The sequence below is a fragment of the Panthera uncia genome, chromosome E1, assembly GCF_023721935.1.
Source record: "Panthera uncia isolate 11264 chromosome E1, Puncia_PCG_1.0, whole genome shotgun sequence".
NCBI lineage: Eukaryota > Metazoa > Chordata > Mammalia > Carnivora > Felidae > Panthera > Panthera uncia.
The window spans coordinates 24,138,613-24,151,760 of NC_064814.1; the positions used below are offsets into that span (position 1 = coordinate 24,138,613).

The following is a 13,148-nucleotide window of genomic DNA, read 5'->3' on the forward strand; positions in this document are numbered from 1 at the left end:
GGTCTAAGGCCCCAAGTGTAGGAGGGACTGAAGGCTGGGCCCTGCCTGGCTGTCAGGTTATGACTCATCAGTAGGAGTGCGGGGACCAGATGATTAGGAAACAAAGTGAGAGGGAAGTCGGTTAAGTGTCTGACTCTTGATTTTGGCTCAGGTCACGATCTCACCGTTCGTGGGGCTCTGCACTGACAGTGAGGAGCCTGCTTCGGATTCTTGCTCTCTCTCTCTCTGTCAAAATAAAGAAACATTAAAAAAAAAGAAACAAAACGAGAGGGAGCATTGCTAATAATCACATCAGGGACGATAGGTGTAAAGCAGGACCCTGTTCATCAGCCACTGCATCTGGGCCCCATAGGAGCTGCTCCCAACCCCTCAAAGCCATGCTGCTGAGGGCAGTTGGAGCAGAGGGGAGGTGCAGCCAGCCCTCCCCCAGAGCCCTGCAGCCCCATGTGTAACGAAGGTCAAGAGGAGGAACCTTCCTGTTCAGTGCAGAGTCGGGCTGGCACTAGACAGGGCCCATATCCACGCAGCCCAGCTCCGGGGCAGCAGATTCCAGAGGGATCAAGCTGGGGGCGTCACTGCATCCCTCCAGGGCAACGGCTGGTGTTCTTTGGGCTTTGACCCCAGTGTCATCTGGGGTCACCCCGCCCTGGCTGAAGCTCTGCCTGAGTGGCAATAAAACCCCAACCCAAAGAGCCTGGTTGGCTTGGATGGTCAATGTTGGGAGGGGAGGGAGCCAAACACCAGCTATTTCTGTTTCCATCCCTGTGTCACTTTTGGCTTCTGAGCCCCAACAGCCCCTTAGTGGGAAGTGACAGGGTCTCCTGGATTTCCTTGAGCCCATCGGGGCCGGCATTCGAGAAGGGTGGGTGCAGTAGGTGCTGGGAACCACGAGGTACTGGTGGGGGCAGCCCGTCTTGGGTGTGCTGGAGTCGACCCAGAGCGGATTCCCCAGGCCACCCGAGTCTCATCTCCCCCTTAACTTCCTGCACCGCACCTTAACAGAACACCCTTCACAACCCATAGCCTCCGGAGCCTGCTGCTTCAGTGCCTTCTTCCCTTCCAGAAACTAGGGTGCCGAGAAGAAAGAGATCAGCTGCATTCTGCACCTGTTGACTGCAGCCAAGCCCCATTGCCAAAGTTCGTCGTCAGTCAGGTCAGGAAGTCGAAAAACTTGTAGCTCTGGGGCACCTGGGTGGCTCAGTCGGTTGAGCGTCCGACTTCGGCTCAGGTCATGATCTCACAGCTCGTGGGTTCAAGCCTCGTGTCAGGCTCTGTGCTGACAGCTCAGAGCCTGGAGCCTGCTTCCCATTCTGTCTCCCTCTCTCTCTGCCCCTAACCCACTCTCATTCTGTCTCTGTGTCTCTCAAAAATAAATAAACATTAAAAAAAAAAAAAAAGAAAGAAAGAAAAACTTGTAGCTCTGAGAGTTCCGGAGAGAGAAGTTGGGATAGGGGGCTGGCTGGGGGTGGGGGACATCTCCGGAGAGCACCTCTGTCCGAAGGGTCATTTCCCTACACTTCATTCGAGGAGTCTGATGTTGGAAGAGGCAGAAGTCCATGGATGAGGTCGTGGAAGCTGGTAAATGTTGAGCTCAAGTTCAAGTTTAAGCTGAAATTTCTGGGAACCCAGGTCTGCCAACCCCGTGCTCTCTTTAGCTAACCTCCCCAACCCAAGTGCTTTTCCCATTTAGTCACTCTGGGAGCTTCAAGAAAAGAAACTCCACTGAGTTCTGACGTTTTCCAGGTGAGATGATCTTTTCTCAGGAGAAAGGAGAACTATGTATAATCTGAGCCAGTATGTGGCCTCACACCATGTCTCCTTGGCTTTGGAAAACACCTTCCCTTCCCCTCCTTCCTTTCTTCTTACCAGATTTGCCTCTCTCATTTTTTGAGTGGGGGTAGGGGGGGAGGCATTGTTTTTGATAAAGGGGCTGGAGACAGCCAAATTCCTCACTCACCAGCTACGGCTGGGGAGAAGCTAGTCTGGGATTAGAAATGAATGAGGAATGGGGCACCTGGGTGACTCAGTTGGTTAAGTGGCCGACTTTGGGTCAGGTCATGATTTCCCGGCTCATGGGTTCAAGCCCCATGTCTGTGCTGACAGCTCACAGCTCGGAGCCTGGAGCCTGCTTCAGATACTGTGTCTCCCTCTCTCTCTCTGCCCCTTCCCCACTCACACTCTGTCTCTCTCAAAAATAAACATTAAAAAAAAAAAGGAAAAAAATCATAAAAAAAAAGAAATGAATGAGGAAGAATTTTGGAATTAAAGATTACAATGAGACATCTCCTGGGTCTAGAATAAACATGCCACCAGGAAGGACATGACTTTTGTGGTTCAAAGCCCTTCCTTTCAAATCTGACTCCAGTTTGTAGACTGCCTTCCATATTATCACCCTCTACCCAAACATCCTCATTAGTGGAGTTGTATCTAATGTGGGGGCGGGGGTCCACATTTATTAAGGTAAAGGTTATACGTAGTCCAAATTACCTTTGAAAATCCCTTAATCACCCTGAAAATTGGTCATAAGGTTCAGTGTGCATGGTTTGTGCTGTCCTATACACGGAAGCTCTCACTTGACTTCCACTTAACCAACTAGCCATGTTAATGGATTCCATATATTTTCTCTGCAAAACATGAAGGTGCCCACAGTCCCCAGGGTTCTGAAGGCTAATAAGGGGCTGCTCTCTGTGATGCCCATATGTTTCTGCTGCTACCGAATCAAGTTGTATAACGAATCAGTTGTCACTGTTCCCAGACTTGTTTGTGCTAGTTGTACTTTTTATAGTCATTCCATAATCTATTTAAAATTTTTTTTTAATTCAATTTTTTTTTCATTTATTAATTTTTGAGAGACAGAGAGAGACAGGGTGTGAGTAGGGGAGGGACAGAAAGAGAGGGAGACACAGAATCCGAAGGAGGCTCCAGACTCTGAGCTGTCAGCACAAGCCCGATGTGGGGCTCAAACTCACGAACCGTAAGATCATGACCTGAGCCGAAGTCGGACGCTTAACCAGCTGAGCCATCCAGGCGCCCCGTAATTCCACAATTTAATTAAATATGATGCAATGGCTAAGAGTGCAAAAGAACAGTTATTTCTTTGAAAATTGTACCGAATGCTTTGATAAAAGAAAAGTGGCAAAAATAAAAGGGTGTGTTACAGCAGAGAGAGAGAGAGAGAGAGAGAGAGAGAGAGAGAGAGAGACAGAGAATGAGAATCTCAGGCAGGCTCCACACTGTCAGTGCAGAGCCCCGTGTGGGGCTCAAACTCACCAACCGCAAGATCTTGACCCAAGCTGAAATCAAGGGTTGGACGCTTAATCGACTGAGCCACCCAGGTGCCCCCTTTTGCTTTATTTTAAAGAAACAGACTAGAATTTGCTGCCCATGCACGATGGCTGTGATTCATGTAAGAAAGACAACAGGGAGCTGTATACACGGAGACCATGCTGAGAAAAAGCAAAACGCTATGGCCCAACATTAACAGATTGGTGAATGAATTTGCATTTGTATTTTAAGTAAAAATGAAGTGTCTAAGAGTATATTTTTGTATATTTTAAGTTCCCTGCTTTAATTGTGCTGAGCAGCCTCTTGTACAAATGTCTGATGTACGTTATACAGCAACGTAGACTATTTAAGTAAGTGTATTCATCTGGTGGCATTACACAATTAAAATCATTTTTCCTTCGTTCTCTTTCTCCTGTTTGACTCAATGGATGTGAGAGAAATGTGGTATCATGTCAATACCACCACACGCATAAATGCATCGATTCAAGCCCTCACTTAAGACCTGGGTGCATTGACTAGGTTAGTTACAACAAGCACCACAGTGGTTCTTACTATACCAACCTTAGCGTCTGGGGTGTGGCTGGGTAGGAATTAAAATGAACACGGGGTGGGCGTGGGGGGCAGGCACCTGGGTGGCTCCGGTGGTTAAGCGTCTGACTTCCACTCAGGTCACGATCATCATGATCTTGAGGTTCATGAGTTCGAGCCCTGCATGGGGCTCTCTGCCTGTCCGTATGGAGCCCACTTCGGATCCTCTGCCTCCCTCTCTCTCCGTCCCTCCCCCGTCTCACACACACACTCTCGCTCTAAATAGACAGTAAAAAACACATAAATAAAAATAAATGAACACGGGTAAGGAACTTGCCTTAAAATAACACAGAGGCAGCACGTGTCTCTAGAGCCAGACTGCTTTCGTACAAACTCTGGCGTTTCCAATTCTCAAGGGCAAGCAAGCCCCTTAAATTCTCCCTGATCCGGCTTCTCTGCTGAAGGTGTTGTCATGAGCATTCCCTGAGTTCATCAGTGGAAAGTGGTAACAGCAGTGTCTGGCAGGGCGCAAACGCCACACAAATGTTAGCTATTGTCATTGCCAGTATTATCAATCATTATCATTTGGCCTCTAATCCGGTGTAATCCGAGTGGCTATTATCCTAAAGGTGTAAAAGAAACAAGATCCCGCACTATTATTTGAGCATGATATGAAGGTAGGGGTCCCCAGTTACTTTCCCAGAAGGAGAAGAATAAATGTTGCTTCAGAACTCCAAAAAAAAAAGTTTATTTATAAAATACCGACAAGTTTGACAGGCCATGGGACATCTTGTGGTATATATTTCAAATCAATTTCTTTTTTTACCTTTCATTTAAAAAATAAACCTGCTAACAAGCTATATGACATATAGATATATATTTTTTCTTACAGATAGACACCTGCCACGATGAATATTCTCCCCACAATTCTTCATTATATCTTTTAAATCAAAAAAATAAAGATTTGTGTTGGTTTTTGTTTTTGGAGTCTGTATGTGTAAAGAAAGGTAACACGTTTAAATGCTTTTGGTTATTCTTACGGAAACAAAGAGAAGGGGGGTGGTCCCAGGAGGGCATCTGTGCTCCGGGTGGCGGCCAAGGTTGCCACTGGGCAGGACCATACAGAGGCACTCAGATCAGGTGGCTGCTGCTGGGGGCGGGTCCCCCTCCCCGCTCCTGTCCTCCAGCCCCTCACACCATGTGCACCACGGGGAGGGGAAGGAAGCCCCTGCCCAGAGTGGGCTCTGGGAGGCTCTGGCACCTTTGAACGCTCTGCCCAGGGAGGTGTGGGCAGAGACAGAAGGCCTCGAGACAGCGTGCTCTGGGCGGGGCAGCTGGAAGTGTCCGTGCTTCCTCTGAATTGGGGCAGTGTCAGGTGAGGGGACAAGACGGGCGGCCTGGGTTTGCAAACCCCCTGGGGCCCTGGGAGAAAGGCGCTCTGGAAGCCGAGCAGCTTTTTGGTTCATCTTGGCAGTCTGGGCGAGGAGCTGGTGTGCACGCAGGGGGCGTGGCCACGAGGGGGAAGGGCAGTGCTGGTGTGCCCAGCGTGGGCTGCTGGGTGCAACACCAGATTTCCCGAGGGCATGACGAGGCAGAGCCAGAGGACACAGAGGTGTCCTTGTGTCAACCTGCTTCAGGTGGTCACAGAGGGGCCCTGGCATCGTCGGCCCAGGTGCCCAGAGGTCGGGGAGGTTCCCTGTTACCTACGGGCAGTGCCCGGCACATCCTAATGCGACCGGGTGTCTGGTCAGGGGTCGGGAGCCTCCACTGCCCCGGCAGATATGTAAATGAGGGCAGAGGTGTCCTCTTAGAAATCTAGAGCTCTGTCGTGGAGACCTGGGCTTCCAGATGTGGATGGGGCAGTGGGGCAACATTTTGGGTGGGTGGATATGAACTCAGGGCTGGATTTTCACGTTGGGCACAGCCTGCCTTCCGGCTCACACAGCGTCCTCGCCAGTGCCCTCTCAGACTCCCACGTTCGAGCGGGAGTCACCCCGGCTGCCTGTGCCTCACAAAGGACAGACGAGCCACCAGAAGGAATCGCAAGCCTGTTTGCGAACACACATCCGTGCATATCTGTGTGTGCATGTGCGTGAGCCCAGGCGTGCACCGCCCTGTGCTAAGTGTGCGTGGGTGTGTTGGCGTGGGGGTGAGTGAGCGCGTGGGGAGGGGGAGGGCGCACATCTCGGTGCACTAGGCAGTCTGTGAAAGGCAAAGGAAATCTGGCCTCGTGCACAGTACACGCACCCACATGCACGCGCACACACGCACACACACACACACGGCTTCACGCGTCCTGCTTCCCCCCCCACCCTACCCCACTCCCAGATTCCTCACTGGGCTGGGCTACATGAATTCCCTACTGCAAACTGGGAACTTCCGCAAATGGCTAAACGCACAGCAGATAAGGAAAGGGATGAGGTTGTTAAAAAAAGATGAGATGAAAAGGAGGCAGCGCGGGGAGATCACAGGCGGGTGGCTGCGGATGCGTTGCCATGGAGACACCAGATGTGTACAGGGCAGACCACAGGCCTGTGTCCTCGTGGGGGTGCTTCCCTCCCAAGACACCCCGGTGGAGAAGCCGGCGTCTGGGCCCCGTCTGCGGAGACACCTGCCAGCGCTCCCGAGGGTCTGGGAGGTATGTCCTTCCCTCAGGCCCCTGGCCCTGCTCCCATCCCCCTCACCTGAGTGGGGGGCCCGTGGGGCCAGGTGGAGAGCCTCGCTTTCCTTGGCTTGCTTCCCAAATCCTCCTTTCAGACCTCCTCTGTTTTCCTCACCCCCAAGATGGGGCCTGCATTCGGCACTCCCAGCGAGCCCTGCCCCACTAAGGGGCCCCACGCCGCACCCGGTGTCTTCCTGCCGGACCACCTCCTCTCCCAGAGGCTGCTGCCCACCCAAAAGCACGCGGCTGGGCCAGCTGGGGGCACTCGGGGAATTCGACAGAATGGTTCCTCCCTCAATCCCTTCATCCTGGGGCTGAAAGGAAGATTCAGGCCACTAGAAGTGGCTTTTTAAAAGAACATTCCTTAGAGCAGATTGTGTGTGTGTAAAAGCTTTGCTTCCTGTCAGCTATTCTTGTCCTTGGTCCCATCTGACCTGCTCCTCCTGGCCGGCCTGGCTGTGCATCTTGGGAGCTGTGTGAAGTTTGGATGGGGCCCCTCCTTGCTCCAAGCCCCGGCTAGGCCGAGGCCGGCCTGGAACACATACCCAGGGGTTGGGTCTTTGACTCTTTGTAAACCAGGTGCTGGGCAGACAGGGTACATTCTGGGAGCTCTGGCCTCTAGACCAGGGGCTTGGCCCACTCCTCTGGGCTTCTGTGCCCCTGTGCTTGGGACTGGGGGTGCTTTAGATGGGGATCACTCTGGGTCGAGAGCGACAGGGACACACCTCTGGAAGTGAGTGTCCCGACTGGCTAGGACCCAAAGGGATTTCTCTTGGGAGAAGATCCTTAGACCCTTCTCCTTGCAAGTGCATGGGGGACTTGTGTGTATGTGCCCGTCTCAGGAGGAAGGGGTGTGTCCAGGGACAGGGGTGTGTCTGCCTAGATGGCCATCCCTCACCCCTGCCTAGCTCCCCAGCTGGTGCATGCTGAACTTCCTTATCTAAGCGCCTTCCTTTCCCTCTTGCTTTAAGGAGGGTGCTGGTGGTACCTAAATTGGAAGGAAGAGGGAAGTTAAGCCTCCTTCTTACATTCTTGACTTCCGGCGTTATGCCCAATTATCCCAGTGATGCCCGGTCAGTGCCCTGTACTCTGTTCCCCGGGTTCAGCTCTCCTGGTCTATGCTCAGGAAAGTGAATTCAAGTCAAGCAACGGCCGGGTTCAGTGGTGGTGTGGGGGCCTCTCCCCACCCCTGGGGCCCTCTTCCTTGGAGTCACAGTAAAAAGCGTATGTAAGAAACAAGGAACTAGCTAGGCAGACTCTCACCCCTCAGTTGTTTTCCTTTTTCTAAATAAACCAAACGCTTGGTGGAGAAGTTGAACAAGGGAGGGGAGCGTGAGGAGCAGGCCAGGGGGACGGATTGAACCCCCAGAGGCCTGTCAGCGATGCAGGGGGAGGGCTGGGAGGGGTGTGTGTGTGGTAGGGGGAGAGAAGGTGAGCTTTGCCCTCAGGGGCGCCCAGCCTTGCACATCATCATCTAGCAGTGGGCCCAGGGCCCCCGCACTGGCGGAAGAGGCAGCTGTCAGGACTTCCAGAAGCTTCTCGCCCCCTGAGCACACTGCCTTACAGCTCTCTGGGCCTTAGCTTTCTCTCTCTCCCTCTGTCCCGCCTCAGCCCAGGCTGGGCCCCTGCAGCCCGACTCTGCGAAGTCTGTAAAGGCCCAGGGAACCCTACAATCTGGAGCTGACCAACTGTGGGCCACACACACACGCACACACACACACGCACACACACACACACACACACACCCACACCCACACACGTCCTCCTCCAGTGGTTTTCTTCTCCTCCTTCTCAACACCGTCTTTGCTGGCCCTGGAATCTCTGGAAAAATAAACTCAGGAGGTGAAAAGTTGACTTGGTTTCTCGGTGTTTTTGTTTTCTGGCAGGCAGTGCGGGGAGGGGCGGATGGGGAGTTTGGTGCTGTTTTGTTTTGTTTTGTTTTTCTTTCTTTCTTTTCCCCCTTCCGATGTCAAACAAACGATGAAAATCCTGCTATAGGAGCCCGGGGGCCGGGGGTGAGGCTGCTGGGGGGGCGGTAGAGGGTGCTCTGCTGACTCGGGGGGTTCGGGGGGTTTTGGGGCGTTGGGGTCCGACTGGCCTTGGGCCGGAAGAGGCCGCCCTGCTGGGCGCTGCTGCTGTTGGCGATGGTGGTGTGGTCCGGCTCGCCCGAGTCGCTCTCCGTGTAGCTGTACGCCTGGGCCCGCGAGATCCCCTTCTGCTGCCTCCGCCATGAGTTGTAGTAGGTGGGGTCGCTGATGTAGTGGTTGACGAAAGAGTGGGCCTTCTGGTGGGTCGGGTCGGCCTCGTACTCACTGTCGCTTCCCTGGGAGGACAGAGAATCGGGGAGTCAGGGGCCCCGCGGGGACGGGTCCGTGTGCCCAGGGCTGCAAGGCGCCAGGCGCCCTGGTTTGAATCTCCCAAGGCCTGGACTGTGGCCACCTCTCTCCCCCTCACTGCCCAGGGGGCAAAATGCCCGGATGTGCCCACCTTCCTTGCCTTGGGAGCAGATCGTTGCGTTGACACACACAGCCTTGAAGGGACCCGATGTGGATCGAAGACCTGAGTTCTAATTCTTTTTCATTGAAGGGAACTTTATAGCACATGAAGTTAACCGTCTTAAAGTGTAAGATTCAGTGGCTTTTCATACACTCACAGTGTTGGGCATTACTCCGTGTGGCTCCAAAACATCTTCATTGCCCTGTACCCACTGGCGGTCGTTCCCCCTTCCTTCCCCCGCCCCCACTCCTGGTAACCACTTTCTATCTCTATGGGTCTACCTACTTTGGACATTTCCTACGGGTGGGATCCTATAAAACACGCCTGTTGTGTGGCCGGCTTCTTTTGCTCAGCATATCATGTTTTGGAGGTTGAATTCATCATGCCTTTTCATTTTCTGTATTTCTGATGCTTTGACATCTGGGGCCTTGCTGATTCTGAAGGGGCTATGGCTCCTGGGGCTGGTCAATTTTTGGAGCTAGCGAATGCCCTTTCATCACCAACCGCTGCTCCTAATCACCCCAGGGGCCAGGTACCAGGCAACTAGGGACAGCCCCTGTATCCCAGAGCCCACTGAATTGATTCATACTAACCTAAGCCTGCTTCCATAATAAAGGCTCCTGCCCATGCGTCCCTCCTGCTTTCTCTGCCTCTGGGGGACCCTAGTGCTTTCCTGAATGGCCCTGCATGGTGTGATGGGTCCCCTCTTCTTGGGAACTGTGAATAATAATTTTTTTCCCCGGGACAATCATCTCCTGATCTCCTGGCCTTGCCATACCTGAATAGGAACAAAGCCTACATTTTAGGACAGCTATTCATGTAGGATGTACTGAGTTCCAATCTCGGTCTACCTCTGACTTACTGTGTGACTGGGGACAAAGCCAGGGCCAGACTTGGAGAGGCTCCTGGCACTGAAAGGACGCTGGTGCTCACCCACGTTGTGATCCAGAATAAAAGCAACATCCATTTATAAAATGAGCATGAGAAAAATATCAGCAAAAGCTCTGAATTTCACACGATGATTACCCTGTAGCTTTCCCTGATAAATACAACATATTCAGTTTTTCTTAAAACTGTCGATAACTTTGGTGTCCTCACCATAGCTCCAGCTGCCTGAGGGGGAATCAGCCAAGAGTCAGGCCGGGTTGCGAAGTAAAACAGCGTTCCCTGGTTCGGATCTGAATCGTGGAGCTAAAAATATCATGTGCCCCTCCCCCACCCCAGGCTCCCAGCAATGTTTTGAGAACTAAGAAGAGGACAGATGGGAACACGCTTAGAACTCTCTGGAAGAGATGCGCTCTGATTTTAGTGAGGCTCAGAAGGCCTCGCTCAGGTCGCCGCGTCCCTGCAGAGCTAATACATGGAGGCGGTAAATTTTATCAACATACTTTGGGTAAAGCTGTACCAAGTAGACCAGTGAACCCAATATCAACGAGTCTGGGATGACTAGCTGTGTCCTGCATTACAGGCAGAGCAAACGGAGAGTTGTTGACCTTGCCCCAAGGGGTCTGAGCTATGGGGAGGGGCAACGTGCACTTGCTCTCCGGAACCCCAAGTCCTGTATGGCATCTAGCCCCTTCATGAGAAAGAGCTAGAATGTACAGAACTATAGCGGTGCCAGCCGCGGGAGCAGGTGCTCCGTCAGGAGACTGTACTGAACTCTCACACCTCGGCCCCGTCACTGCTATTGCTCTGGAAGTGCCAAGAACACCAAGGCAGAGAGGATGAGGGTTTGCCCCAAGAGATGATGCGCTGGGGGACTCAGGTCTGCCTGATTTTCCAAAGCCCACACATGCTCCACCCCGCTCCTGCCTGGAGGTCACAAGATGGGAATGAGAGCCCCTCTAACCTCCCCGTGGGGATGACATACACCCTAGTCCATCTGCAAATTTACGTCATCTGCCGCCTCCCCTCCTCCACCTCATCCCTCCGTAGAGATGCTCTCCTTACCACCACCCTGCACAGGCTCCCAGGACCTCAGTCCTCTTGGCAGTAGAGACAATGGAAAGTCCCTCGGTGTCCCCATGACGCAGCGCAGCACAATACAAGCCCCTTTCTTTGCCTACTGCCCAGCTGCCAGCCCAGGAGGGAACAAAAGGGCAGTACAGACAGGGGCTCCATATGCCAAGAGTGGGGAGGAGGCTGAGGGCTGGGCACCCGATGCCTGAGGCCGCAGGGAGGCCGCCCAGAGGTGGGAGAAGTCTGAGCAAGCCATGGTGGATGCCACGAGGCAGGGGGGGGGGGGGGGGGGGGGCTCTGGTGCAGGAGCAGCGAGGGTCTGTAAGTGTTGGGTGGTGGAAGGGGGCACCCCACACTTCTCTCTGTGAGACAGGTCTCTCCGGGAGGGCCCCCACCAACTGGCTTGAAGAGTTGGTAGTGTCATTGGTAGAGGTTCTAGAACTTTGGCCGGCCCCAGAAGCCAGTCTCCATCACCGACTCTGTCCCTCGCTAGCTAGCTAGGTGAAGTCTGGGACGCATCACTTGGCCTCTCTCAGCCTCGGTATCCTTGTCTGTAAAATGGGTAGACGCCTGCAGCTCACAGGGTGAAACGATGGAACGTTGTAAAAGGTGTTACTGGGGAGACAGCGAGGTGGGTCTGGGTGCAAAGGCCTGGAAGCCCCCAAGGAGGGATCAGAAGGAGGAGGGGCAGTGGAGGCCGACTCAATGCCCAGGTGGCTGGCAAGGAAGAAGAATGTTCAGCTCCCGTCCTCCAAAGTGAAGCATCACTAGGGGGGGATGGGCCTCTCTGGTCCTCCTGGGGGCCCAGACCCCAGAGCCCATTCGTGCTAATGATTACGGTCGGCATTCCGCATTCGGACGGGGGTGGAAAAGCGATGGAACCCAGAGCGGCAGCGGGGGTGGGGGTGGGGGAGGTGCAGGGGGCTGGAGGCGCGCCCGCCCCGCCCCCAGCTCTCCGCAGCCAGGGAGGCGGCCTTTGCATTTGCTCTGCTCTCCCGCTTCCCTCTCCTGGAACATCTGTTTCTTTTCTGCAGGGGGTGGGGTGAGAAGGGAAGAAAGCGAGCGAGGGTGGGGGGACCCAGGGCGCCCATTCGGGCTTTCAACTCTCGCGCGTAATTGAATGCAGCTTCCCAGTAACCGACCCAGCACAAAGGGGACCTTTCACGGGCAGTCCCACCAGGCCGCCAGGCAATCAGGCGACTGCTCCAGCTCCGGGCCTCTTAACAGCTCCTCAAAGCCACTCAATCAGCAATTACCGGGCCTGCGGAGGGGAGCGGAGGGGCGTGGAGAGGGGGTCGACGGGAGGGACGCCCCGGGGAAGAGCCGGCAACAAAAGAGAGGGGGGCAGAGGAGAGCTTTTTGGTCTTCCGCTGTTGCCAGCACAGCGGCAGGGACGTAGGGGCCAGGCAGGGTGCCCTCATCTTGCCGAATCTCCTGAAGTCTGGTGGGACTGTGCTGCCCCAGGTGACAGGAGGTCCCCTGTGCGGCTCCTTTGGAGGCTGGAAGCTGGAGCCGCCGTGGCCCAGGGGCTCCCTGCACCCGTCTAGGCTGAGGCCAGCTCTACAATCAGTCCCTTGGACGCCCTTCCCCTGGAAGCAGGGGGCCTCTCCTGCGCATCAGAGGTGGGGGGATGTGCTGAGTGTCTCCCTCTCTAGAAGCCCCCACGAGGCGCAATTTTGTCAGGCATCTGGGCTCCTTGTACTAAAACAGCTAGAAACCTCCCAGTAATGTCCTTGTTCTTTCTTTCTTTTTTCTTTTTTGTCTTCTTTTCTTCCCTTCTTTCATGTTTATTTTTGAGAGAGAGAAAGAGTGCAAGTGGTGGAAGGCAGAGAGAGAGAGAGAATCCCAAGCAGGCTCTGCCCCATCAGCACAGAGCCCGATGTGGGGCTTGAGCCCACGAACCGTGAGATCATGACCTGAGCCCAAATCAAGAGTCAGATTCTCAACAGACTGAGCCACCCAGGCACCCCTCCCAGGAATGTCTTTTTAAAAATGCCAGCTCAGCGGGGCCTGAGGCAGTGGGGATTGCCCCCACTTCTAAGCTCTGTGATTAAGGGCAAGCTACTTGACCCCTCTGAGCCTCAGTGTCCCCAGCTGTTAACTGGGAATCCTGCAACTTGCCTGGTGGGGCGACTGGATTTGAAATGAGAACGTGCACAGTGCAGGACTTGGCACAAAGCAGGGGCCCCACGTGTAGCGTTGCCTCTTTCCTCCGGGC

At 54.0% G+C, this 13,148-nt stretch overlaps 1 protein-coding gene across 2 annotated transcripts in view; it reads right to left on the reverse strand.

Annotated features, from left to right (window-relative positions):
- Positions 1-4,548: 4,548 nt before the first annotated feature.
- The window catches only part of SDK2 (sidekick cell adhesion molecule 2), a 265,790-nt gene continuing 257,190 nt past the window's right edge, over positions 4,549-13,148 (reverse strand). For both annotated transcript variants that reach the window (XM_049637694.1, XM_049637693.1), the window contains one exon: positions 4,549-8,798. In XM_049637694.1, coding sequence (XP_049493651.1) covers positions 8,445-8,798 — 354 coding nt within the window. In that variant the 3' untranslated portion in view covers positions 4,549-8,444. The remainder of the gene's footprint in view (positions 8,799-13,148) is intronic.